This window comes from Poromitra crassiceps (assembly GCF_964638095.1).
Source record: "Poromitra crassiceps genome assembly, chromosome: 14".
Classification (NCBI taxonomy): Eukaryota; Metazoa; Chordata; class Actinopteri; order Beryciformes; family Melamphaidae; genus Poromitra; species Poromitra crassiceps.
In genome coordinates, this window is record NC_139633.1 from 23,608,677 (window position 1) to 23,635,145 (window position 26,469).

Consider the following 26,469-nt stretch of genomic DNA (forward strand, 5'->3'; position numbering starts at 1 on the left):
ATGGTTTCAACCCGGGAGCAGCTGATGTATTCATGCATCACCGTGATCCGAATTTCTATTCCGCTGCTGCAGTCCTAACAGCAAAGTCTTATATACTAGGTAATGTGTGGCTTCTGTGTGTGGTTAGGGTGTGTGTGTGTGTGTGTGTGTGTGTGTGTGTGTGCGTGTGTCTGTGTCTGTGTCTGTGTCTGTGTCTGTGTCTGTGTGTGTGTGTGTGTGTGTGTGTGTGTGTGTGTGTGTGTGTGTGTGTGTGTGTGTGTGTGTGTGTGTGTGTGCGTGCGTGCGTCTACTGTAATCCTGACTACTAACTATGCTGCTGCAGTGCTGTACCAGCCGGTCAGCTACAGGTGGTGGTCACACATACGCGTTGAGATGAACCAGGCTCAGGCTGCCCTAGATGCCCACTGAATGTTATCACACTGGAGAGACACAATGATGGATCTTCTTGACTTCATTCAGACACCGTGTGATCAGATTTAGGATATTCACGCAGAGTGGCGTGGCTTCATTTTTTTTTGCAATATGGTTGTTGGCACCAGCTGCCTGAGTGTGATGGTTGCACCCCCCCACACTACATCGCCTCTTCAGCTGTTTTCCATTTCACAAGAGACACTGGAGAGCCTATAAGAGCAGTTCAATGAGAATGTAATTTGCCTCTAAGGTAATTGGTGCTCGGTGCAGGTGAGTAGCAGAACTGTAATGGCCATTTGTAACAAGAGCTTGAGGTGTTTTTTTTTCAAAGGGGAAGATCGATAGGCTGATACTGTATGGTTCAGTAGCCTGCAGGTTCATGCTAAGTAACGTTCAACACGGTAAACAAGGCAACGGTAAAACATGTCGTCCCCCCACAGATGATGAAGTCCCTCTCTGGGCCAATCAGTAACAAATATAGCCAACGACTTTGTTTTGAGCTGTGATTGTATAGTTCCCCCTCGGTGTCCTTTAACAAATGTCAGAATGCAGTGGCGAGATCATGCACCATACCCCAAATCCAACAAGGAAAACAAACGTTGTAGACCCCCCCCCCCCCCCCCCCGGCACTGGCGCCGGAACAAGGGGGACATGGGGAAAAAGATTTTTTTTTTTTTTTTTTTTTTTTAATCTGAGGGGGCAACTGCCCCTGACGCTTAGAGCCCACTTTACACTGTTTACACAGCCTGTGATGCTTGTTAAAGCCGTGATCGTTGTGGGATTATTACACCTGAGACAGACAGACCCAGGGATCAAGTTACAGAGAGCCCACTTTACACTGTTTACACAGCCTGTGACACTTGTTAAAGCCGTGATCATTGTGGGATTATTACACCTGAGAGACAGACAGACCTGGACTCTGTACTGCACTCACTGTCATTGGCTGCTGCTATAATTGTATACGGTTATTGTTATTTTATTTTTGTGTTGAGGTGACAAGTTTTGCACTTTGTTTCGAAGTGATAATAATAATAATAATAATAAGTTCAGTGTTTCTGCCTGTGTTGTTGTCTGTTGTAGTGTAATTATAAAATGACCTAAAGGGAGAGCAGGTCACCAAGTGAGTGAGAAAAGGAAAAATACTGAATAATTACATTACTACAGTATAATCCTAATGTTAATTTAAAATGAGATATTCATCTAAATATGGCTAAAAATCATCCAAACGTCCATAAAAACGTCAATTTTTCGTCGAAAAAACGGCGCCCTTCGGGCGCCATAAAAAAAAAAAAAAAAAAAAATTGTGTCCCCCTTATTGCAAACTCGTTCCGGCGCCACTGCCCCCCGCGCTCTCCAGGTCGGGAGTGTGTTTATGTTCCCATAGTCCTATGCTCCCTCAGATCAGTACCTAACGCGATATTTCTTTTCCCAGAATGGCGAAGGCATGACCTGCCCTATTCTGCCTGTGATTGGCTTAATTATACTCTACGTTAAAGACGGAGACGGAGACAGACAGAGCTGTCTGTCCGTACTCTGCGTTCATTTCGTGCGTATTTCTGTCCGTCCTCCGACAGCTTACGGATACGCATGAAACGGAGCAGAACCACACACACACTCACACATTTGACTCTCTACTGCCCACTGGTGAATGTATTGCTTAACAACATGATACCGACGTGAAAGACGCATGGAAGTATGTGGGCAGTGACAATTACACCGTTTGAAACAGACACATTTATTTTCATATGAAAATGGAGTATAATTGGGCCTTTACCCTGATATTTTACCCTAAGTTTAAGTATAGACTATAATATGTTGAATTCGCTAAATGGCCAAAGGGTCTAGTTATCCCAGAGATAGCAGAACTTAGATGGAAATCTGATGACTAACAGCAATTTAATTTGGATGAGCAGAGCAGACATCTTTATGCATGAGGAAACTTCAAAGCCATATTATATTATATTATATTGGTGAGTCACAAGTCAATGATGGCTTATTGTGTGAAGTTCATGAGTTCTCATATTAGCAGTTATATTCGAATTCTAACTAGTACACTTGTGTGATTGACACTTTTTAGCTCCTAACATTAATATTGTTCACGGCCTTTTACAGAGCAGCACAAAGTAAAATGCATCACATTGTGCATAGGCGATAACAGGGTTTTAGAGGAATGTTTATAGCCTCCCAAAGAGGTTTTACCCACCCCCCAAAGGCCCTAAATGCATGGGGACGCAGTGGTAGCGCTGCCGCCTCACAGCAAGAAGTTCCTGGGTTCGATTCCCACCTGGGACACTGTTGGCATGTCTCCCCATGCCTTCGGTGCCTAGTGCCCAGGTGGGTTATCTCATGAAAAGGGCCTTTCTTTGTGGAGTTTGCATCTTCTTCCCGTGCTCACCTGCAGGGTCCCCTCTATAGAACACCAATATGAACCCCCCACTCAAAACATGCAAAGAAGATTGTCACCTGACCAGACGGTTGGAAGAAAGTTGGTCCCCAAGCGCTCTGATGAAAGCCGCCCACCGCTCCTGGCCTGCCCACGGAGGAGGGCGAGCCAAGATGGGATACATTTCACTAGCTCAATCAGGTTCATTATGTCTTCTTTGTTCAAATGATAGTTTTTGTTTCTTTTAAACAGACAAATGCATATATGTTTTTTACCTTGACAGTTTCGATCTGCAGTCTTCCTCAGGAGCATCAAATGACAGCTGTGACGTGTCGACAGCAGCTGTCTTGAGCAGAACAAGAAAACCTAAAGTCAGCAATATCAGACCACTGCAAAAGACAAAATCATATCATGGACTGGCACCAAGCCAAGATCATTGGATCAGAGATCAATGAACACAAACGCTGGATTGAGGAGGCTGACGAAATCAGGAGGCGGGCCAATGGCACCATCAACAGGTACATGCTCTCACACACCTGGGACTCTCTTCTCCAGAGGACATCGGACGGCTGGGGGCGTGGCTGGCCTGACAGATCTGACAGATCTGCCAGGCCAGCCACGCCTGCTCAAAACAGCTGTTGACACGTCACAGCTGTCATTTGACGCTTCTGAGGAAGGCTGGAGATGTCAAGTCGAAACTGTCAAGGTAAGAAAAACATCTACTACACTTTTGTCTGTTTAAAAGAAACAAAAACTATCATAAATTTCACTGCACCATTTTTTATTGGAGCATGTGTGTGTGTAAGCCACCGTGCACATGTGGGTGCATGCCTTTGTAAAGATGGTCGTGTTTGTGACTAATAAAGATGGATTTGTCTGTCCTCGTTTCGTTGAATATATGAGTTCAGGACAACCCTGAATGCATACGAACTCCAAATCAAGCATTTTGACTATCATTTTAGAGCATTTCAAAGTTAAAGTCCCACATTTGTCCCTTCAAATGGCTTCTTTTCTGTGAAAACACATTGCTCCATGATTTTGGACAATGAAAACCCTACACTAACCCAAAAGTCAAATGCATGCAGAATAATAAGCATGATCAGTCCGATCATGCTTACTGAGGAGTGTGGTGAGAATTCAGAGTTGTTGTAATACCTCCCTCAAAGACATAGGGGGCACTATCTGCAGTAAGCTGTTCTAATCTAGGACTTCCTGTCTTAGGTAATATAGATGTCTGAATGGTGTGGTTCTGGGTCAGTCCCCAGAGGCAAGAGGGGAGGAGGGGACTGAACCAGAGCTCTGTGACTTTGCTTTCTGTAAATAAATAATTTTTATACTTTTTTTTTCTAGTTTATTGGTTTTATTATGTTAGAATAATAATTTTACCACAGTTGTGTAGTCAGTCACCCCCCAAAGGCCCATTCTAAGCCAGGAAAAACCCTGACCATTCATATCCTACCGTATGTTCTTCTGTACGAGCCATAAATATTGCCTTTGGTAAGATAAAACCACTGCAAAACGAATGTCCATCTGAAGTTGCAAAGGGGGGGAAAAGGCATTTGTAGTCACAATAGAAGTTGTCCATGAAACAAACATCTTATAGTTTGAAGGAGAGCATGTGAAAAGAAAACAAATAGGCAATGCAACCATCACTCGGGCTCAGAGATGATCTTTGTCACTTTGAAGTGGCTGTGTGTGGACCAGAGCCATCGTCACTAGCTCCTCAGAGATGATCTCTGTCACTTTGAAGTGGCTGTGGAGCAGAGCCTGCTGCTGGTGTTGACACAGACTCAAGAGCAAACACAATCCAGGCCATTACCTATTTAATGATGGAGGGGATCGGTGCAGTCTCCCACCAGAGACCATTACAGTGACTCTCTGTGCTGCGCGGACAGCAGCACTGTCAGCACTACACCACAGACTTCAAAATGATTTGACAATATCAACACCTTTATGAGTTTGATGTGTAATTACAAAGTGGCTGCTGTACTACTGCATTGCTGCAAAAGTCTTTCATCATCAGTATCATCAGAGAGTCTGTGGAGGGATGGCATGGTTAGGCTGCAAGGTGAAGTATGTGTTTGTAAAAAAAAAGTGATTGGCACAGTGTTAATCAATTCTGGGTATATACAGTAGCCTACTGTATTCTAAAAACGTAGCATGGTCATGGAAACTGAAAGAACAAGAAACAATAATCCCTCCTCAGCTCAACACCCGACCCAGGTCCATTTTGTTCCAATGTTTACAAAAAAAAGTAACCAGGAAAAAGTCAATAATATCAGAAAGAAACATGGCAGCAACAACAAATATTAAATGTCATTCCCTACAAGCAATGCTGTTCCCCTCACAGCCAATAACAAATACAGTATGTCACCTGGTTTTGGCCTGCAGTTGTAGCGCCCGTTTTGGGGGCCAGTTAGATAGTATAATTTTGATCATGCTGGAGTGCTGTGGTGAGATGCATTTTTCCCTGAGCATCAACATCGCAAAATACATCGTAAAATTCTGGATCCAATCGTGGCGCTGTATCGAGGGGAAAAAACGTTGGAGGACATGGAGTTGAAACGTAAATACCATACACAGCTCAGTACGATTAGTTATAGGGATTGGCAAACACTTTAATTGACTATACCTGTATGTTAGCATGTGGCAGACAGCTAGCTAGCTAGTGCGAGCCAGCTAACGATAGCTAGTGATTACAATACACACCAAACTAGTCCGCAGAACCCCTCGCAGATGTGATCGCATAATGTAAAACTTGAAGGCAAGTAATAAGTCATATATTTGGATAGCCAGTGTTTTGAAATCACGATGACTCAAGTCACTAGTCACTGTTTGAGTTTGACGGGGTGACAGCTGCCCAACACGGCTCTGACAGCCAGCCAGTCACGACGGCGCCCCCCGCTGTTCCATTGATCTATCTGCAACTATTTTGGCTGGACAACAAGAAAACTCGAAAGTCATTTTTCTCAGTTCTGCATTCTGCGAAGTCACTGCCTTTCTTCCTTTGTAGGGCATTGTCCTTCCTCAATCTCATTGTGGGAGGAAAAAGTATCTGATCCAAAGTATAAAGCGATAAACACAACCTGTGTGGATGATTTGTCTCATCTATCAGTATTCCTTATGAAAACTCGAAAAGCTATCTGAAAATCAACAGCAAAACTTTTAATTTAATATTCAAATCAGTCAGTCTCGCTAGTGGTGCCAACATCAAAAGCTTCCCAACCTTCTCTGAAGTACACTGATACATTAAAGTGGCTCTTAGACCTTTTGTCCTCATTAAAAAATAGCGTGGTAGAACATGGTGAAGAGGCTGCACAGATCCCTGATGCCGTCGGCTGTCTGTTGATCCTGCGACAGCACGCTGCCCTGATTAGCCCTGTTAAAAGCTGCTCTCTGGAGGCTGGCTACACACACTACACACTGCATAATGCAAACACAGTTACAGAAGAACCAATTACACTTAACAACACTTCCGACAAAAGGCGCCATAGGAGTGTGACCTGTCATGCTGTGTGGATGGAGTAGACAGAGACCAGAGAAACAGAGAGAGAATCAAGGGTGGATGATATCTTCCCATGCCAACCATGATAGAAAGGTCGTACTCAGTATGGAGTCAAGAGACTGTATCCAAGTTACCACAATAGGTTTCTGACTGATGTCGTTGTGGGCGACTTCCGGGTCTACAATAATACTAATCTATTCCTAATTTCATTCAAATTAGTGCAACGTGCGTCAAAAGAGTGCTACAAACTAACCATGTCAGAAAGAGAAGGTACAACGTGCGTCAAAAGAGTGCTACAAACTAACCATGTCAGAAAGAGAAGGTACAACGTGCGTCAAAAGAGTGCTACAAAATAACCATGTCAGAAAGAGAAGGTACAACGTGCGTCAAAAGAGTGCTACAAACTAACCATGTCAGAAAGAGAAGGTACAACGTGCGTCAAAAGAGTGCTACAAAATAACCATGTCAGAAAGAGAAGGTACAACGTGCGTCAAAAGAGTGCTACAAACTAACCATGTCAGAAAGAGAAGGTACAAAGACAAAAAAGACACACACAAAAAGAAGACACGACGTGACAAAGAAAATTCGGATTGATCAAGTACTTGTACTTGAGTACTTTCCGCCTCTGGTGTGTGTGTGTGTGTGTGTGTGTGTGTGTGTGTGTGTGTGTGTGCGTGTGTGTGTGTGTGTGCATGTGTGTGTGTGTGCGTTTCTTACCAATGCATATTTTACCATCTAAGGATTGGATTCTAATCCCTTATGTCTAGCATTGTAAAGGTGAAATTTACCTCATGAAAATGCAGGGGATCGGCGTGACACAAGTGATGAGCAGGATCCAATTTTTGCAAACCTAAAATTGTTTTTTCCGCAAGAAACTAATTTGCTGTGTGGAGATATTTCAAAGATATGAAAAATATGGCATGGACAGGTTTTGTCAGCCTCCTACTGTATACCACTCATGCTCGAGGGGTTATAATACTTATTCATAAGTCTGTGCCTCTGCACATCCCAAATATAGTCAAGGACCCCGCTGGTAGACAAATTATTATTCAGGGTACTACTCTCTTGTCTGAGAAGCTTCATCTGATAAATGTGTATCATGGACCAAAAGAAGATGACCCAAAGTATAAGAACAATCCGTTTCTGACAGTTTCTAATCTCCCAAGATACTGTATACATTTGGATCCGCTGAGAGACAGATCAGATACACGTATGAAATCCAGGAAAACAACAGACCAATTCATGAAATAACTCATTGGGCATAATAATAATAATGCAATAATGTAGGCTATATTGTTGGCTTACATAGATGCTAAGCTAGTGAATTACCCCCCTAAATGACACTTTCAACCAATATGGCATCTGGACCCCAGTTTCATATCCACCTTATTTTTGAATGCCCCGCTGTAAAATAATTATGGGTGCAAGGTCCGGTCTAGAACATGACTGATTGTTGCAGCTGGCGCATTTCCTCATCAAAACTCCGACGCTGGGAAAAAAAAGTTGCTTGCCACAATAAATAACACTCGTTTGACGACTTAGTTGAGGGAATGTAATAATGTTATCTATCACATCCGCTATTTCTGTTGCTCTTTGAACAAGTCGGGATATTTATCTGCGAGATGTTTGGCCAAGCTGGATGTGATTTGCTCTGTTCGCCTACTACAGCTTTGAAACGTCGTTTACAGACGGGCTATGTTGTGTCCATGTCAACAACGTAACGGTGGGAGGGGGGCTGGGAGGATCACACCGGAAGAAGCACCCATATTTCACGTAAGGCATTATGGCAGCTAGAAATAAGGTGGATTAAAAAACAACAACTTGGGCCAACTGTACTAGAGCTTAGATCAAGCGCCCCAAAAAACAAGGCCGACCGAGCCCGTGCTGTCTGAGCCCGGCCCAAACCCAACATTTTCTTAGTAAGTTGGCTGTTTATCTAAACATGTTGTCTGTTCAATCTTTTTAAGGTGACAATGTTATAACATTCTGTTTATCACACCAAATATTACCCCAATTATATAAAAACAAGGTATTATATCTGACCACGAGCCATGACCATGAGTCCGGCCCAACCCGGGCCTGAGGAATACAGGGCAAATTCCGCCCTCTGCCCGTGGGCCGGTCTCGGGTTCAGGCAAAGAATCTAACCTCTAATCTGTACAAGCTGGGAGGCAATCAAGGCCTATGAGGAAGATCATTTTTTTGTTTGACTCGCTCAAAATAGTGAAATTACCACCGCTCATCAGACTATCAGACTTTACTGAGGTGCTGGAGCTTAAAAGTATCAAGATGAATGAAAAAAGCAGCGTCCGCACACTCAAATCTGTGCAAATATCTTGTTGATTGCAAGCTTTCGGTCATAGACCTTCTTCAGGCATAAGACAGGTAACGGTTCAGACAATCATCACTTGATTAGCCAATGCACAACACCTGTGTCAAAAAAACATTTCCTGGTGGCTAGACATCAAGGGAATTGTAGTCCTATAGATTTTCAGGACTACAACCCAAAGACACAAGTGTCCACTGAGACAAGAAACACTATAAAGTACATCAAATATAATTTACAATATATACAACAGAACAAAAAACAATAGAGAATGTTACAATATGTAAACATCAGGCAGTAGCCATCACAAACATAAAACATATACAATCTATTGTGATTTATTCAGACCACAACGCTCATGTCAAAAATCTCATTTAGACCCAGAGGTTGTAAAGTTTCTAGGGTGTGGATCCAAAAAAGCTCTCTCTGGCATAACCTCCTGTCAACAGATTTTGAGTGTGCGGACGCTGCTTTTTTCATTCATTTAGTTTTACTGGCTAAAAGATGTCAGGGAGTAACAACTTGATTTGCAAACTGAAAATGAATATATTGAAAAGAGAGAGAGAGAGCGACAAAAGAGAATGTCATTGTGGTTAGACACTACATAAAAACAGTTAGCCGGTAATTGTTTGCTGCCAGCAGGCAATGGTTGTGAAACAGTAACGCCACACATTATGTTGTTTATTATTTTTCTTTCTTGTTTGAGTGCATGTGTAATGGAAATGAGCTAGTGTTGGCTTCTCTGTGGGACTTTTTTGCAGATAGTTAAGCTAATCTATTAGCGCCATTAATAGTGATTAATGGTGTTTTGTTTTAAATAGTGTTTGTTGGATACAGAATAGTACTTTTGTAAAGTCTCCCAAAATGGGGGAAATACATGTTTCAAAACCTGGGGGGGGGGGGGGGGATGGTGATGACTGTATGTGTGGTAAATTCCAACTGATGCAGACTGTTGCAACAATCCTCCGATGTAATTATTATGGTCCATATTCATGACTTCTAAAAGCATATGCAGTAATTAGCTTTTGATACTAGCTTTCACCACACAATGTGGTTGCATGAGGTACCCCCCTTGCAGTGAGAAAGTATTTGTTTATTCATGCGTTTCTTTTTAGTATATGCAGCGATCTTTACTTGTTGCAGTCCCAATGCACTCGCCTGCTGCACACTGTAGGAAAAAGACTTCATGAATAATTTAGATCAGAGATAAAAATGTATGTTTACTGCTTTAAGTGTTTCATATGCTAATGTCAACATTTCTGTTGCAGCCAGAGAGGCAGGCTGAGATCTGAGAGAAGCACTTGACAATGCGCACACGTCCCCGCGCACCTCTGAGCCTTAGAAGCCTAACTGACGAACCGACTACCAGTCATGCAAGTACAGTGTTTGTGTCTGAACCTAGGCATTCTCTGCCACCCTCTTTTTGTAAGATCTGCCATTTTCCCTTTCAACCTCCTCTCTGCTACTAACACTTTAACCAGCCACTTGAAGACAGCGTACGCTTACTGTGGAATAACCGTGTGTACACACACACACACACACACACACACACACACACACACACACACACACACACACACACACACAGTGTCAGCTAGATTTAGCTAGACATATTCTCTGTGAAGTCATCTGAGACATGCTTGTGAATTAGGGCTATACAAATAAACTTGACTTCACACACACACACACACACACACACACACACGATTTGATGTACATTTACTGGGAAATAACGTCAAAATCTGACTCAAAGCCTCGTTCATAATGAACGGCATAATAATGCAATATCTGGAACCATATCTGTATAAGCCTTTGTTTACAATCCTGTGTGGCTTATTTATACTGCATACATATACTGTACATGTACATTCTTTCATTATACGTATTTAAAATAGACACTTTAAACAACACTTATTGTAGATAGTAGTTACTGCAAATGTTGAATACATGTACCGGTCGGTGCCTTGTTTGTTTTAACTTCTGCATAGCTTTTGTTTGGTCTGTGTGAGTATTTACTATGAGAGCAACGCAAACCGGAGTCAAATTCCTTGTATGTGTACATACTTGGCCAATAAAGCTGATTCTGATATTAATCATCATCACTTTACCTATAGTTCACTTTACCTATAGACAAGTTTCTACGCGCTGGCCTAGGGCGGCGCCATAACAGCCTTATGTCCCCGGCTTCCGGTTAAGTCCACATTGCGTCCACAGCAGCAAGCACATCAGAAGGCAGCAGCCGAAATATCCAAACTTTTTTACAACGATCGCTAACATCAGCTACACTAACGTTAGCAGACGTTATTAACAATGGGTTATTCTGGAACACATTGTGCAGTGCGTGGCTGTCACAATACACAGAAACGCCTGAACGAGTGGTTGGATCGATCGACAGTGTTTTGAGCATCAGCCCGCTACCAAACGGCTTTGTCCCTGCACTCGACTGTATTCCTTCTAGATGGTGGGCCAACCGGAGATTTCGTGCACTTAAACGATCCCTACAGATGGAGAACCCAGTCCTTTATTAACAACTGAGAGATGTCTCAACAAATGAAAATAAAACTGTTGCCACTCGTATTTTCTGATCATATTTTGTTATCGCTAACTCTGTCAACTTGCATTTTCTCCGGTAAAGAGAGCGGACAGCTATGTTTGGGTCCGACATGCATAACGTATTTGTAGTTATCATCCAATAGCGGGCTTGGAAAAGTATCACGTGGTTCACGTTGCTCATGTAGTTCCTGCTTTCTGTCAAATCCAAACACCACAACATCACTCGCTGTTAACTTTTTGGAATGATTTTCAGTGGCACTTTACTATGATTTGCATTCATTTATATAATATTAACTTAGCCAGCAATTCGGTGTTAAGACGTGACATCAGTTGTGAAAGTTCGGCAGCTTCTCAATGCAGTACTACGCTAATAGTTTATGAGCAACGCTAACGTGATATCACTGATCAGTCTGTATGCTTCCCTTATCTGTCACTTGGACTAAAACGCTAGATTACTATATTAGAAATACCAACATAATAAACTGCAGCCAGCATATTTAACTAACGTTACAGTCAGGGGTGTAATGGTTGGTAAATGAGGTGGGTAAACAATCCAATGTCAGAGTGGTTTACCCAGCTCATTTCCCCTCATTGATTGATAGATGATCTGAGAACAAGTGAGTAAACTATCAACCTCATATAAAAAATGTGGCTTACCTCCACTACAGTATATTTGAGTAATCTGCTCACTAGTCTCTAATCTAGAGTAACGTTAAATTTGTATTAATAACACATGTACAATTGTTGCTGTGGAGATATTGGTACGCTTCGTAGCTTTTGAGATTGTTCATCGCGTTGCCGTTCACCGCCATTGATTCCTCAAAATACACTATAATCCTGCCTGTAGTTACGTTCGGCCATTTACACATATTATCTTCCCATGTGTCCACTGTCAACGGGTGTGGGATAGACACTCTTTCGTTAGACAGGAGACTTGGAGAATGACCCCAAGTTTGCATTTTTCCGGCGGTCGCTATGGCTACTACGCTAGTTGCGCTTCTCTGTATTCACAAACACCGGAAGAGACAGACATATCGCGGCCGAGTCCGGAAGCAAACCGGAAGTGCGCAGGAAACTTGTCTATAGTTCACTTTACCTATAGTTCACTTTACCTATAGTTCTGGTGTCAATTTCCATGTATCCCATTTCAATGTGTCCGAGTGTGATCCCTTCAGGGCCTTTGCGTGTACATTGGACAAAGGCCCAAGCTGTCGTCAGGAATCCGACCGTAATGAATGGCTAAGGCCTTGGCCACACTGATCCGTGGTGTCTGTCCGTGTGCGTTCATTTCTCTGTTCACTTCCATTCATTTTCAATGACAACTGTCCGACTGTCCGTGGAGCACTCAGAAGCGTACGTATCCAGAAAATTTGCATACGTTTTGATGGACAGAAAGTTGAAGAGGGATGAACTTTTTCTGGACGGACGTATCGGATGGTCGGATGGTCGGACAGTCACTGTCCGTTTAGCCAATCAGAGTCGAGATCTCGAGAGGAGGCGTTCCGAGATTTGTTTCAACTTTTCAAAGAAGATGGCCGAGGCGGTGAACGAGGCTATAAGGGATTCCCCAGCAAAATTAGTAAAATTGTGTGATTTCACTAGGATTTCAGTGACTAGAAGTTAGTCCAAGGGGAGAATGTAGTGCATATACTTATCTCCAGTTATCTGCACATGATCTACATTATATTATACTCGCGCTGTTCATGTCATTTGCATCGAGTCACATTTCCAAGGAGCTGCACGCAGGCTGCGCAGGCAGGCTCGCCGGCCGCGGAGCAGCCCCGGTGCTTTCGGCGAGGGGTTTGACGTAGACTCAGTTCTCATCGGACAGACATCTGTCCGTTCAATAATTCTGTCCATTTTCTGATGGATCAGTGTGGCCAAGGCCTACAGTAAGCTGACAATCGTCTCTGAGCCATGAGGGCTTCTGCAGAAGACCAGTCACTCTCCTCATAGCCTTTGGCAAGTCGATATACGCAGAGGAGTAGAGGGACTGAGGAAAGTGATGGAGGGGGGGGGGGGGATATTCACTACTCGTCAATGGCGTGTTGTTCCACTCATTAAGAACAGGCAGATGTTGAGAGTGAGGAGGGACTCTGTGTGTGTGTGTGTGCGTGTGTGTGTGTGTGTGTGTGTGTGTGTGTGTGTGTGTGCGTGCGTGTGTGTGTGTGTGCGTGCGTGTGCATGCATGTGTGTGTGTGTGTGTGCGTGCGTGTGCGTGCGTGCGTGCGCTGCGTCGTAGCGGCTCGGATTGGCATGCCTGCCTGCAGTGGGCGCACTCAAAAGCTGCTCATAGGCGAACAATCAGGACTGGGAGGAAATTAGACAATTAAATCAATACGGCAAGAGTCAGCAGATCAGTGCTCCGGCTACTGCTCCCCCTCGGCCTTTTGGAGGGGAAAAAAACTAATTTGGAAAGCTTTTCTTTTCTGCAGGTTGCTTACATAAGCAAAGAATCATACAACTTTGCTCCTATAGTGCAGTGGCTGAAGATGCAAACAGATCTATACCCGAAATTCAACCTGTGGCCCCGGAGAAGAGTAGGTGATTCTATAAAACCAGGCATCTCGCACGCTACGCGTAGCTCGGCCTCGCCTGCCCTATTGGCGCACGCACGCACGTGTGTGTTGCTCACTAAATGTTACTGCATCAGTGATGTCACAATGGCTCCTTGTGTGTGTGTGTGCCACATTATGATATCACTGATGACGTCATCAGTGTGTGTGCCAATGCCCCCCTATGACATCACTGATCAGTCTTGTCACAATGCCAATGCCTCCTTTTGTGTGTGTGTGTGTGTGTGTGTGTGTGTGTGTGTGTGTATGTGATATCAGTGATCAATGCCTCCTTGTCTACGTGTGTGTGTGTGTTCGCCCTTATGACATCACTTTTGACATCATCACTGATGACATCACATCATTAGCTAATTAGCCTAATTAAAAAATCCGGTGCCCTTTACACACCCTGAAGGTTTCAGCCCGATCGCACGCATAGCTGTCGCCGAACACAGAACTTGAAACAGACAAATGCCGGGTTTCCCAAAAGCTTCTTAGCGCTAACAAGCTTCTTAGACCCTTCTTAAGGATGCTTAAGAAGGGTCTAAAAAGCTTCTTAGCCCTAAGAAGCTTTTGGGAAACCTGGCCAAAGTCCACATACTCAGTATATATAGATATTCTAAGTAAAATAGACTGATGCAAACTTGTAAAAGAACCTAATGACTCTCAATCAAATGCAACACATTATGATTAACATTTTTTTAAGTGTGTCAAAAGGACAACCAATAGCTGTGAGATGAGTGGAGTGACATGTATCAGTAATGGATTCAAGTAGACAAAATAAAATAGAGGTTGTTTATTTCAACAAACTGTGCTTTGAGTTTGAAACATTAGATTCAACACTTTGAAACACCTTTCAAGGTTTCATAACTCAGTACTCTTCCTTCTAATATTAAACTAGAGTTTACCGTTTTGAATTAGCTGAGAGAGGCAGATTGGCAAGATACAATGTTTTATAACTGGCTCGTAAATCCATGGCAATCTTATGAAGAAGAGTGCAAAAAAAAAGTATTGCTGTATCCTGCTGTGTTACTGTTTCCATTTCCAACTTGTGAGAGTGCATACTGTAGATAGATACAGTAGCTATACCCTAGACACATAGATTAAGATGTAAATTACTATAAATAGCCTCCAAGGTGAATCTGGGAAGACAGTGAACAGTGCAGGGAAACAGGACATGTATACAAATTTTGTTCACCAATATTCAATAACATGCAATGCATTATGTACCATTTGTCCATGGACCATATATCATTATAAGTTAGAATAGTATGAGAGTATTTAAACCTTGTATCTGCAATCTCATTCTTTCTGTCACGACCCAAAGATTGTGCCGCAAGGTGAGAGTTAGAACAACATTGAACGGTAAATCGAAAGCTTTGATTTATGGCACAGTCCTTTCTTAACCACCACAGTCCAATACAAGGCCGGGATACATTGTTCTGGTATTTCCTCTGTGTCATTTAGAAAATCCCCAACAGAACCTGAAAAACGGGGGTTAGAATCGGTTAGAAATACAGACAAAACATGTCAAAGTGAAATCGAAGTACACTACTTGCTAACTTTGGATTCACTTCTAAAAAGCTGAATCAGAACAATGAGACCGTAAGCGGAGGAGATCTGCAGCTAGCACATGCACGACTGGACTGGTGAGGTGGGAGCTCCCCACCCGCCATGCACTGCGGTCACCCAGAACCGGGTCAGGTTGAGGCCGAGAGCTCCTCTAATGGCCTATGTCCACCCCGGCTGCGTTACGGCTCCGTGCAGCTGCCTGACCAGACCCACACCCATGTGATCTGTCAGGCCTACACCCATGTGATCTGTCAAACGCATGCGGGATCCGACTAAAAGAGAACAGGTGCATATTTTTCCCGTACTACATGTATTACCGATGTATTAACATGGGCGAGAGACAGTCTGTTCTGGCAGTTTTACCGGATCCGCACGGAGCCGTACCGCATCTGGTGTAGGGCTGTGAATCTTCACTGGCCTCACGATTCGATTCGATTGCGATTCAGAGGGCTACGACTCGATTCGATTACGATTATCGATGCATCTCGATGCATCTTAAATCGATGCATCACTTTTTTCCGCGATACATGATTTATTTTTTCTCACTTTCTTTTTTCTCACTGTGTGGCTACTTTTAAAATAAAAGTGCATTTGGAATTGCATTGTATTATGATCCATAATTAAAATAAACAACTGCATGTACTTCCATTATATTTTATTTGATTATATATATATATTTTTTTGTAATCGATTTTTGACATTTGTGAATCGATGCAAAATCGTGCATGTCCGCATCGCGATGCATCTTATAATCGATTATTTTTGACACCCCTAATCTGGTGTACATTATTGGGTTTAAAGGGAGACAGGGGCTGATGCGGCGGGTGCGAGGCTGCCGGCTGGTTGGACATCGGAGCAGATGGGCGAATGGAAAGAGCGCAGTGCTCGGCTTACATCAAGGCTGGAAAGTTAGGCTGTTTAGTTTGTAGGAAAAGAAAAAGCTTGCTGCTGTCAGAAAAATGATTGGTAGACACCTCACACAAGAATGGATCAATGGTGAGGTGATGATGAATGGTGAAGTGATAGTGGTGATGAGCTACACACAAAAAAAGATCTACAAACACAGGCACAGCCAATCACAGACAAGGTCCATGGAAATAGTCCAGGTGATTTGGTCATTGATTTACAGGCTGACTTACTCCAGAAAACAACCATCTCCTTCAGATTCAGAGTGGCGTACAACACGATGCAAAGGAAACACAATCGTATAAATGAGCTTGCAGGAGCTAAATGGCATCAAAGTATAACAGGTAAGCATCACAATTGATGAAAGTATCGTTCACAGGCGTCCCTATCTCATTATTGATGCAAGTGGTGATGTCAGTGGTAAGGGTGATGTAGATAATTAGGCATCTCGCACGCTACGCCTCTGCTCTTATGACATCACTGATGACCATTGCGTGTCGCTGCCTCGCCTGCTCTATGACATCCTACTTAGCTCCGTCAGGTCACCCGCACAGCCGAGGGGCGGAAGCCATCACCGTCTGGTTCCTGCCGATTCTACCTGCTTAAACTCCCATCACTTATATAGCCTCGCACTGATGACATCATCACTGATGACACCATCACTGAACTCACATTATTATGATATCACTGATGACATCATCAGTGTGTGAGTGTGTGTGTGTGCCCCCTATGACATCACTGACCAGTCTTGTCACAATGACTCCTTGTGTGTGTGTGTGTGTGTGTGTGTGTGTGTGTGCGCGCGCGCGCCCTTATGACATCACTTTTGACATCATCACTGATGCCATCACTGATGAATCACATCATTAGCTAATTACCAGGTCACCCGCACTTGCCGTTTACACCCCCTGAAAGTTTCAGCCCGATCGCACTTGAAACGGCGTAGCTGTGGCCGGACAAAGAATTGAAACATACAAACAAACATAAATATTGCACACATACTCTATTTTATATATAGATAGATAGATGTTTTCCTGGATATAGTGGCACTTACAGATGGGGTCAATGCTGGATCCATTTACTGTCAAACTTTATGATTTATTATGACTTTATTAAAGCAGGAATAATAATGAGTTTTTGAAGATGCATCTCATAACCATAGCAGAGCTCACAGGGAAAGCCAGTGGACTAATTATCAGACTCAAAAACACCTTTGCAAATGTGCAATGCCTGGTGCACAGATTAGAACTGGCAGTCGAAGATGCTCTTAAAGATGTGGCTGGCTGTATTCACTCTGAGTTATTTATTTCAAAGTTATACTCACTCTGTCACCAGTCAACCATGAATGCCAGATTGCTTCGGGAAGCAGTGGCTGATCAGCTCAACATGCAATATTCCCCTCCGGCACCTGTAACACAGTAAACACTGTATGGGAATATTTCTCAAACATCCAGTGAGGACAGACACTGCACGAGGATGTTGAAATAGGAAGGGCTTCACAAGCAGCTAACCAACGGGATTTGTGGAAGATTTGGCTGTCATGAAAGACATCCTGCGTGCGTTTTTCAGACGATTCTGGCTGCAGAATTGAGAAATGACACTTGTGGATTCAAGTCTCCACATTAAACAAACGGTAACCATCAATGTTTTGGCAGCCATGATGACATCAGTGGGAAACAGCCGTGGGAACCACTGGCTCGCAAATCAAAAATGTACGGTAGCCTACAGTGTACCGCGGGTACACACGTAACGTTTCGTACTGACTGACTCATGGTACCAGATTTACATAATAAACGATGATGATAAAACAGCAACAGATACAGTAAAACTGCTGTCATTTATTCGCAAATCAACAGTAGGCCCCACACACACACAAAAACTTAATCAAAAACAGCACTCACAGATGTCTATAAAGTTTAAACTTTTAATGCGCACAGCAGCAGTGATACAAGCCTCACAGGCTTTCCTCAGCGTTGCACCCACACACACACACACACACAGTGTCAGCTAGATTTAGCTAGACATTCTCGGTGAAGTCCTCTGAGACATGCTTGTGCATTAGGGCTATACAGATAAACTCGACTTGACACAGTCACTCACTCACACTCTCTCTCACACACACACACACACACACACACACACACACACACACACACACGATTTGATGTACGTTTACTGGGAAATAATAACTGCAATATCTGACTCAAAGCCTTGTTCACAATGAACGGCGTATAATAATGCAATATCAATAACAGGTCAACAGCAGCCGGGCACTGGCTCATAAAACAACCAGATTTACTTGATATAAAACAACGTCCACACAGCGACCACCGACACTATACTTGCAAAGCAGCTGATGTAACCGTGCACTTATGTAATGGGTCTGACTCTGCGTTGTTGTGTTTAAATGAAATAATGGACACAGCTGTTTGAGCAATATTTCTGTATTGAGAAAGCACATTCAGAGGTTCTCAGTCAGTCACAATATTGGTGTGCTCTCACAGCATCTTTCCAGGAAAAGTCCAGGAACAAAGAGACACAACAGCATTTATATAAAATAATAAAAATAAATACATAAAGTGCAACTGTATAAATAAATAATTCTTACACTGTAATTTCCATCAAAATAATAAACTGCATAAACCCACATAGCTGTATTGAGAAAGCACATTCAGAGGTTCTCAGTCAGTCACACTATTGGTGTGCTCTCACAGCATGTGTGTAACATAACAGTGAAATCACTACCTGTCTCATACTAGCGCCATTCTCTCGGAAGTAACGTGACGCTCTAACATGACGAGATTCACGGAGTCCATGTGGCACACACAGGGCCGTAGCCAGGGGGGGGGGGAAAGTGTGGACGATTGCAAGGGCCCTTGACTGACAGGGGCCCCAAGTGGCAAAAATTTCCGGCATCCGTGGGCAATGTGATATCCTTTCATGGGGCCCGAAATCCCTGGCTGCACACAACAGCCTCAACACACTTCTCCTCTACTTAGTAGATTTATGCATGAAACAAAATAAAATTGCAAACCTAAAACATACCAGTGTAGATACAGTGACTTTACAATGACTTTAGGAGTGTTTCCGAATCCTCACTAAGTTAACGTCAGTGTTGGGCAGTAGCTTGCTACAAGTAGCGAAGCTACATAGCTTAACTACATTTCTCAGTAGCTTGGTGGTAGCTTCACTACTTTTGAACCAAGTAGCTTTTTCAGTTGCTAAGCTATAGACCCAAGTAGCTTGTAGCTTCCCGCAAAAGCTACGAGCTATTCGCCAGAGAAAATCCATGAGCAAAGCACGCAGTGGAGATTTCTGCTGCGGTTTGGATTAAACAGGAGGAGACATTGCACATGTCAAGTGTGCCTGTGTAGCCAATAAAGCACTTCCAGTTCCATTATGACGGACAAGTGTTGTCTCATCCTTGCTTTTTAGCATCCTTGCCTCTCTTGCAGCAAGACCCGGCACTACTCTGCCTCTGATTGGGTTGGGTTTAGGCAATGAAGACTGACGATTGGTTAAGGGTAGGGCAAAATATGTCATGTACTGGTAGTCTGGGCACCTTTCACCGCGCTTTTTGTCATGGGGGTGTAAACCAAGGAACTGGAAACAACACCGGAAATAAGTGCGCCAAAAAACGTCTTTGTTGCCGTTAGCTTGACGCGGCGAGGTTACGTTAGCTAGAGCCTGAAAAGAACAACAACACAAGTTGTATAGTAGCATTAGCACATTTCTAGTACCGGTAACTGCCGAGGAAGGTTTCTGGAGAGCCAAAGACAATGGAGTACTCGCCATGTGAAGCTTATGATCAATGTTCATGTCTTTCCCAGCACAGGCAGCAGAGATGCTTCAACTGTTGTACTCGATCCTCCATTATCGATAACAGCGGACAGACAACTAGCGTTATAACTATTCCATCAACTGGCCATTTGTTTGAAAAGTAATGCTTCTGTATTGGCTTAAAACATGTGAGATTGTGAATCCGCAATGTTTCTACGGTGTCCACCCGCTATGCCGACCACTCGCAATGCCAACCTTAGGTTTAGGCGTGGGGGGTGGGAGAGGTTAGGTTTTGGGTTAGGGTCTGGGGGAGGTTAGGTTTAGGCGTGGGGGGTGGGAGAGGTTAGGTTTTGGGTTAGGGTCTGGGGGAGGTTAGGTTTAGGCGTGGGGGTGGGGGTGGGAGAGGTTAGGTTTTGGGTTAGGGTCTGGGGGAGGTTAGGTTTAGGCATGGGGGCTGGGAGAGGGGAGGTCGGAACAGCGACATGGAACCGTTTCTACAAGAACTTCTTCAAAAACTTTGTTCGGTACATCCATCTTTTGTTTTGTTGTTTGCCGTTTTATTTTCTGATTCGTTGTGTCTAATTGTCAAGTTAACGAGCTATTTCCGCTGTTGTTTCCTGTCTAGGGCGGACTCTAGGCCGGAAGCAGGCAGGGTGACAACATCACTTGTGAACGGAGGCCAGGCTCTTTCTCGTCGAGAAGAGCCTGGTGACGCGAGGTTATGTGCTGGCGAAGTCACATCAGCAACGAACTTTGAAAGATGGCAGAGCCAGAGGGAGCCACTGGCAGTGATGAAGAAAACATTAAGGTTTTATTGTCTGTTTTAGAGATGCTGCGATCCGATCATGTGATCGGATATCGGCGCGATATCAGCCAAAAAACATGGATCGGATCGGATCGGATTCCAGCGAAAATGACCGATCCAAGGCTCCGATATAAGCACTCCATTCCATGACTCCGCTCCAGGATTTCTATCCAGCATGCAGCAGCAGCAGCAGCAGCAGCAGCAGCACACAGAGGCCGCGTTGAGCCTAGGATGGCCAGGGCCAAAACGTCAGACACACCCGTCCTTAACCTATGTGCGATTCGAAATCACGCGTCCGCACCATAGACTGGCAAAACATGGCTGACAGTTTCAAATTTTAACAAAACAACCACTATTGCAATTTGCAATACATGTCCCGCAAGGTTTCTGAGATTAGGGGAAAGTCTGAGCTGGCGTTACGCTAAACCAAACGTGGGGATGAAGCAGCGGATTTGTTTTGGCGTTAACGTTAGCTGTTGTGATGATGGCTAACGTTAGCTAGCTGGTTAGGCTATCTAGTTGCAGGGCAGCGCTCCACAAGCTTGTTGTGACCAAAACCCCCGCATTTAAAGCATTTCATACTCCCAGAGCTGGCGTAAACCATAGAGAACCTCATGCATTAGCCTACTCAAAATGAAACGTCCAGGGTTTGTGTCTCCAAAATCAACTAACGCTTAACGTTACATGCAAGCTAACGTAGCTAGCTGCGGAGCACTCATGATCTATAAGGAAAACGAATGCGCACATAGCCTACATAATTGTCAACATCACATACATGTACGTATTTTCTTTAATCTAGACTACAGGCATCATTTTTCAGTCAAAAGTGAAACGACACAGATATGATGGCGTATAGTGAGGCTTTCCATGCCTCACTATAGAACTGGCCCCATGCAAAATTCAGACCGCTTATATGTTGCCGTCATGCCAATAAGAGTCTAAATGTAATTTTTTATGTTTTATCTGCAGACTAAGCAGCTAGGCTTTCGGTTCTATAAAAGCCATTCTTTTTTGTATTGACTATTGAGTGATACACTACTAAAAAAAAATATTATATGACAATAGTGATGTCAGATTTGCTTAGGTCAGAGCTATGGAATATTAAATCATCCATCTTTGCTCACAACATTTGCCCTTTCTTCTTCTTTTTTACCCCAGGTGTGCATAAAATACAGGTTAAGAACTTATGGAAAAGTCATGGAAATCCATTGGTCAAAATGTGTATGAACCCTGAAGGGTTAAATTTAGCATTTATGAGAGATTTCAAAAATATCGAGATATATATCGTGTATCGTGATATAGCCGAAAAACATCGCGATATTCTTTAGAGGCCATATCGCCCAGCCCTAATTTGATTGTTATGTTTTAGTTTTACATCAAATGAATTAGATGAACTAAATCGTTTACATACTATATTACCAAAGCACACACATACATACCTAACCCTAAAAATGTTTGTTGCCTGCTAGCTATCAGACAGCATAGAGAGACTTAAATATGTGCTGTATCGGTATCGGATCGAAATCGGTATCGAATCGGGTATCGAAATTTGATCGGAATCGGATCGGTTTTGAGCTAAAATATCGAAATCGGATCGGAATTGAAAAATCTCGATCGCAGCATCTCTAGTCTGTTTTTGAATATTGTGCCAGTGAGAGTTTCAGTGTTTTATATTATAAACAATCAAAATGAGATTTTTTTGTATTTGTTTGGTGGAAAGTTGTTCTTTGACATGAAGTTGATTCAATGTGAGAAAAAAATTAGTTTTGATGTAGCAAGCTGCTTTTGCCATGTTGCTCGTAGCTTAGCTTGCTACATTTCTCTGGGGATAGCTTCAATGTAGTTTAGCTATGATATGTAATCGAGAGTAACTGATAGCTTAGCTTACTAGATTTTCCAAGTAGCTTGCCCATCACTGGTTAACGTTATATTCACAACCAAAAACAATGAAAATACAAAGAGCAGAGCAGCGCGTACCTTTCCAGGAAAAGTCCAGGAACAAAGAGGAAGTACAAAGTTGGCCAACGCGCGACAAGAACAGCCGTTTACAAAATAAAATACTCTGTGCGTTATGCTGTCGGCGATAATCTTCCAAATTCCCCATTTGAAAAGAGTTATCCACCCTCTTAACATTGAAAGACAATATACAGTAATTAGTTAATACTGTAGCGTTCCAGGTAATCCAGGTATTACCTGTAATGTGATGTGCAATAGGAGTGTCTAGATTGCACCTAGGAACTAATGTGTGTGGGTGTGTTCCTAGGGGGAAGGGGGTATATAGGACCAGCGGCCGCGGGCCGGATGTCAGTCTAGCTATGCGAGCGAGCTGAGACGGTTGCTGTGTGTAGAGCTAGCTGTGAAGCTAGCTGCTAGGAGCTGAATGAGCCTGTGAATAAAGAACCTGTACCAACTACAACTCTCCGGTTCCTTGGCGTATTAGCGATACGCTACATTGGTGTCAGCAAGTGAAGCGGTAGCGCCTCTGATTCGGTCGAGAGGGGAGAGAGTGAGGAGGAACGGCGGAGGAAAAGTTGGAGATCAAACGGCTCGAGCGACCTAGCGGTAGCAAGCTAGCTGTGTGAGCTAGCTGCTAGGAGCGCCACGTGTGATGGTGCGCTTAGAAGAATGCCTGTCGGCGAACGGGAGAAAAGAGGAGCTGACGACGGGGATCGGCTCAGTGCTGGCGGGCATGGAAGCCCGTTTGTTGAGAGAGGTCAGATGGCTGGCGGAGGCGATTCCTGCCTGGGCAATGGAGCTGTGGCGGGCGCTGCGGGAAGTCGGGCGGCGTGTGGATGAGTTGAGCACAGAGGGAGCACAGTGTGGAGAACGGCCGGAGGAGCCGCAAAGACTGTGTTGGACCTGTGGAGAGCCGGGCCACGTGGCGAGGTGGTGCCGAAGCGGTCCCGGGAGACGGACCAGGTATGCGGAGCAAAGGTACTGGGGACAGCAGGGAGCCTGCTGGGCATGCGGTGGATCGGGACACATAGCTAGAGAGTGTCAAGAAGCTGTCGGGGACTGGAGAACAGCGGGAGAGGAGAGACGTGCAGGCGGCGGACAGGTGAGACTTTGTTGGACGTGCCGGTCGCCTGAGCATTTAGCTAGAGACTGCACTAAGAGTGTGAACGCGGGAAGAGACACACAGCCGGGGGGGCAGCCGGAGCAACAGGCAGAGGAGCAGCGGAGTAGCGGAGCAGTGGAGCAGCCTGAGCTACAAGCAGCGGAGCAACGGAGCAGTGCAGAGCCGGTTGTTCTGGGCAGGAGAGTGACGTTTGAGCCGGCCCAGGCTAGCTGCTCTGCATACCAGCCAGTAGTGGGGGAGATCACCATCAGCGACGAGACCATCAGGATAATGGGAATTGTGTTGAACAGCCAGAAGGAAGAGAGAGACGTCATCTGCAGAGCTGTTACAGTCGGGGGAGCGGCGCTCGTGTCCCCGAGTGAGCGAGAGGGGCCAACGCTGGAGGAGCCGGCCCAACCAAGCCGCTACACAACCCCCACGGCTGCACTGCAGAAAGTCGAGGTGGAGATCGACGCCGATGGTGTCCGCCCTGCTGTCCTCAACATGCCGCCCCCTGGGGGAGCGTGACGGGAGGACGAGCGAGTGCAAGAGGTGGAGCAGACAGACGAGGACAGGGTCATCTGGGATGTCGACGCGGGTGAGTGGATACGCAGACAGAAGGAGGACGCGGATATCGGTCCGGTGTTCGCGTGGGTAGTGGCCGGACGCCGGCCCCCTGTGGAGGAGATTCACAAGTGTTCCGGTGCCACGAGAGGACTGTGGAACATGTTTTCGGACCTGCATCTGAGGGGAGATGGGGTTTTGGTGAGAAAGGGGAACGGGAAAAGCGGGACCCAGTGGGTTGTACCTAGTTGCCTGCGAGAATTGGCACTGAGGGTGGCGCACGAGGGCCCTGGATTCAGTGATTTTGGGCCTGAAGAGACACTCAGCCGCCTCCGTAGAGTTTACTACTGGGGCAAACAAAAGGAGGACGTGCGGAGATACTGCAGTGCTGTGAGGACTGTAGAGCACAGAAACGGGACCGAAAAGAGTCACCTTGCGAAGGACTAACCCCACTGGGGGTTGAGAAGGACTAGAGTGCTTCAGGTGGGACAGAAGCTTTGAAAGGGGGGATGGAAATGATGGTGGTTTAAATGTTGGGGCTTGTGTTAATTGAAAATGTTGGTTTAAATGAATGTGTAAAGAAGAAAAGAGAAATACGGTAAATGTTGGGGTCAAATGTTGAACTGAAATGATATGTGGGTTGAATTGAAAATGAGTGTAAAGAAAAGAGGGAAAACGTAAACGGGGTATTGAGTCGAATGCAAATGTGTGTAAAAAAAGATAAGAGACTATGTGGGGAAATTGATGTGGTGATGGAAAAATGTTGTGGGGTGCTGTGTTTTGGTACAGGGGGGATATGTGTGTGGGTTGTGCATGTCGCGTGGAAGCGACACTATTGTTGGGCGGGGAGTATGTAGCGTTCCAGGTAATCCAGGTATTACCTGTAATGTGATGTGCAATAGGAGTGTCTAGATTGCACCTAGGAACTAATGTGTGTGGGTGTGTTCCTAGGGGGAAGGGGGTATATAGGACCAGCGGCCGCGGGCCGGATGTCAGTCTAGCTATGCGAGGGAGCTGAGACGGTTGCTGTGTGTAGAGCTAGCTGTGAAGCTAGCTGCTAGGAGCTGAATGAGCCTGTGAATAAAGAACCTGTACCAACTACAACTCTCCGGTTCCTTGGCGTATTAGCGATACGCTACAATACATTTCGTAACATACATGTAATATAAACAGTCAGTGAACAGATACCTTGAACCCGGAAATGAAAATTGACATTCTTCAAAATAAAAGCTCCAAATAAATCTGACCCAAATTATACTTTGCCCTGTTCATAATATAGCGCAACAACATCCAACTACTACACTTAGGCACAGACACCGCCACGTTCACATAATATCTTGATAATATGAGCAACCACTGACATAGAATTCACAAGCAAAGCAAGGTCATCATCACCAAACTAACAGTTAACTGACTGCCAGGAGAGTGCAGAGCTGATATGTGGTTTGTTTACATGGCGGCACCGCCATGTAAACCATGCGTACACCGCGCATGGTTACACAGTCGAGTAGGAAGGCTGTAGGCCTATAGACAGCTCATGTCAATTTATACATAGCCTACTGCATGGCGGCGGGTCATAGTCTTCCGTCCGACCTCTCAATAGTTCGACCACTCATGAGTTAGACTACCCAAAGATCCGCCCTATTATTTTAATCTCATAAATCCGACCTCTCAAAAATCCGACCGCAGTAAATTAGACAGTTGCGTGGGACTCCAGAGAGAGAGAGAGAGAGAGAGATTGACCGTTAATTGACGTGGCTCATTTGATGCGCTGCACTGCAGGCATCAGATAGGCTACCAAATACCAACAGCACAGAACCACAAGTATTTTGGGGAAAATGTCACTAATTTATATCACAATGAATGACCAATGAATAAAAAGTTGTTATATCGTAGTTTTGAGCCCCTGCCAGTCAGAGGCTGTTAATCTCCTACCTGTCTTATCGAGCAGTGTGGGGAAAAAAGGCATTGCTGCTGCGGGAAGCAATCCAGTCCATCCAAACTTTTGCCGATCTCATGACATGCAGCAGGGGAATATATTTTGGTAGCCC

The 26,469-nt window shown here is 44.5% G+C and overlaps 1 protein-coding gene across 1 annotated transcript in view; it reads left to right on the plus strand.

Moving 5' to 3' along the window:
- Positions 1 to 3,205: 3,205 nt before the first annotated feature.
- Positions 3,206 to 26,469, plus strand: part of insyn2ab (inhibitory synaptic factor 2Ab) — a gene marked incomplete at both ends in the record, with an annotated part of 42,599 nt that continues 19,335 nt past the window's right edge. The window contains one exon of the mRNA XM_083650679.1: positions 3,206 to 3,312. Coding sequence (XP_083506805.1) covers positions 3,206 to 3,312 — 107 coding nt within the window. The remainder of the gene's footprint in view (positions 3,313 to 26,469) is intronic.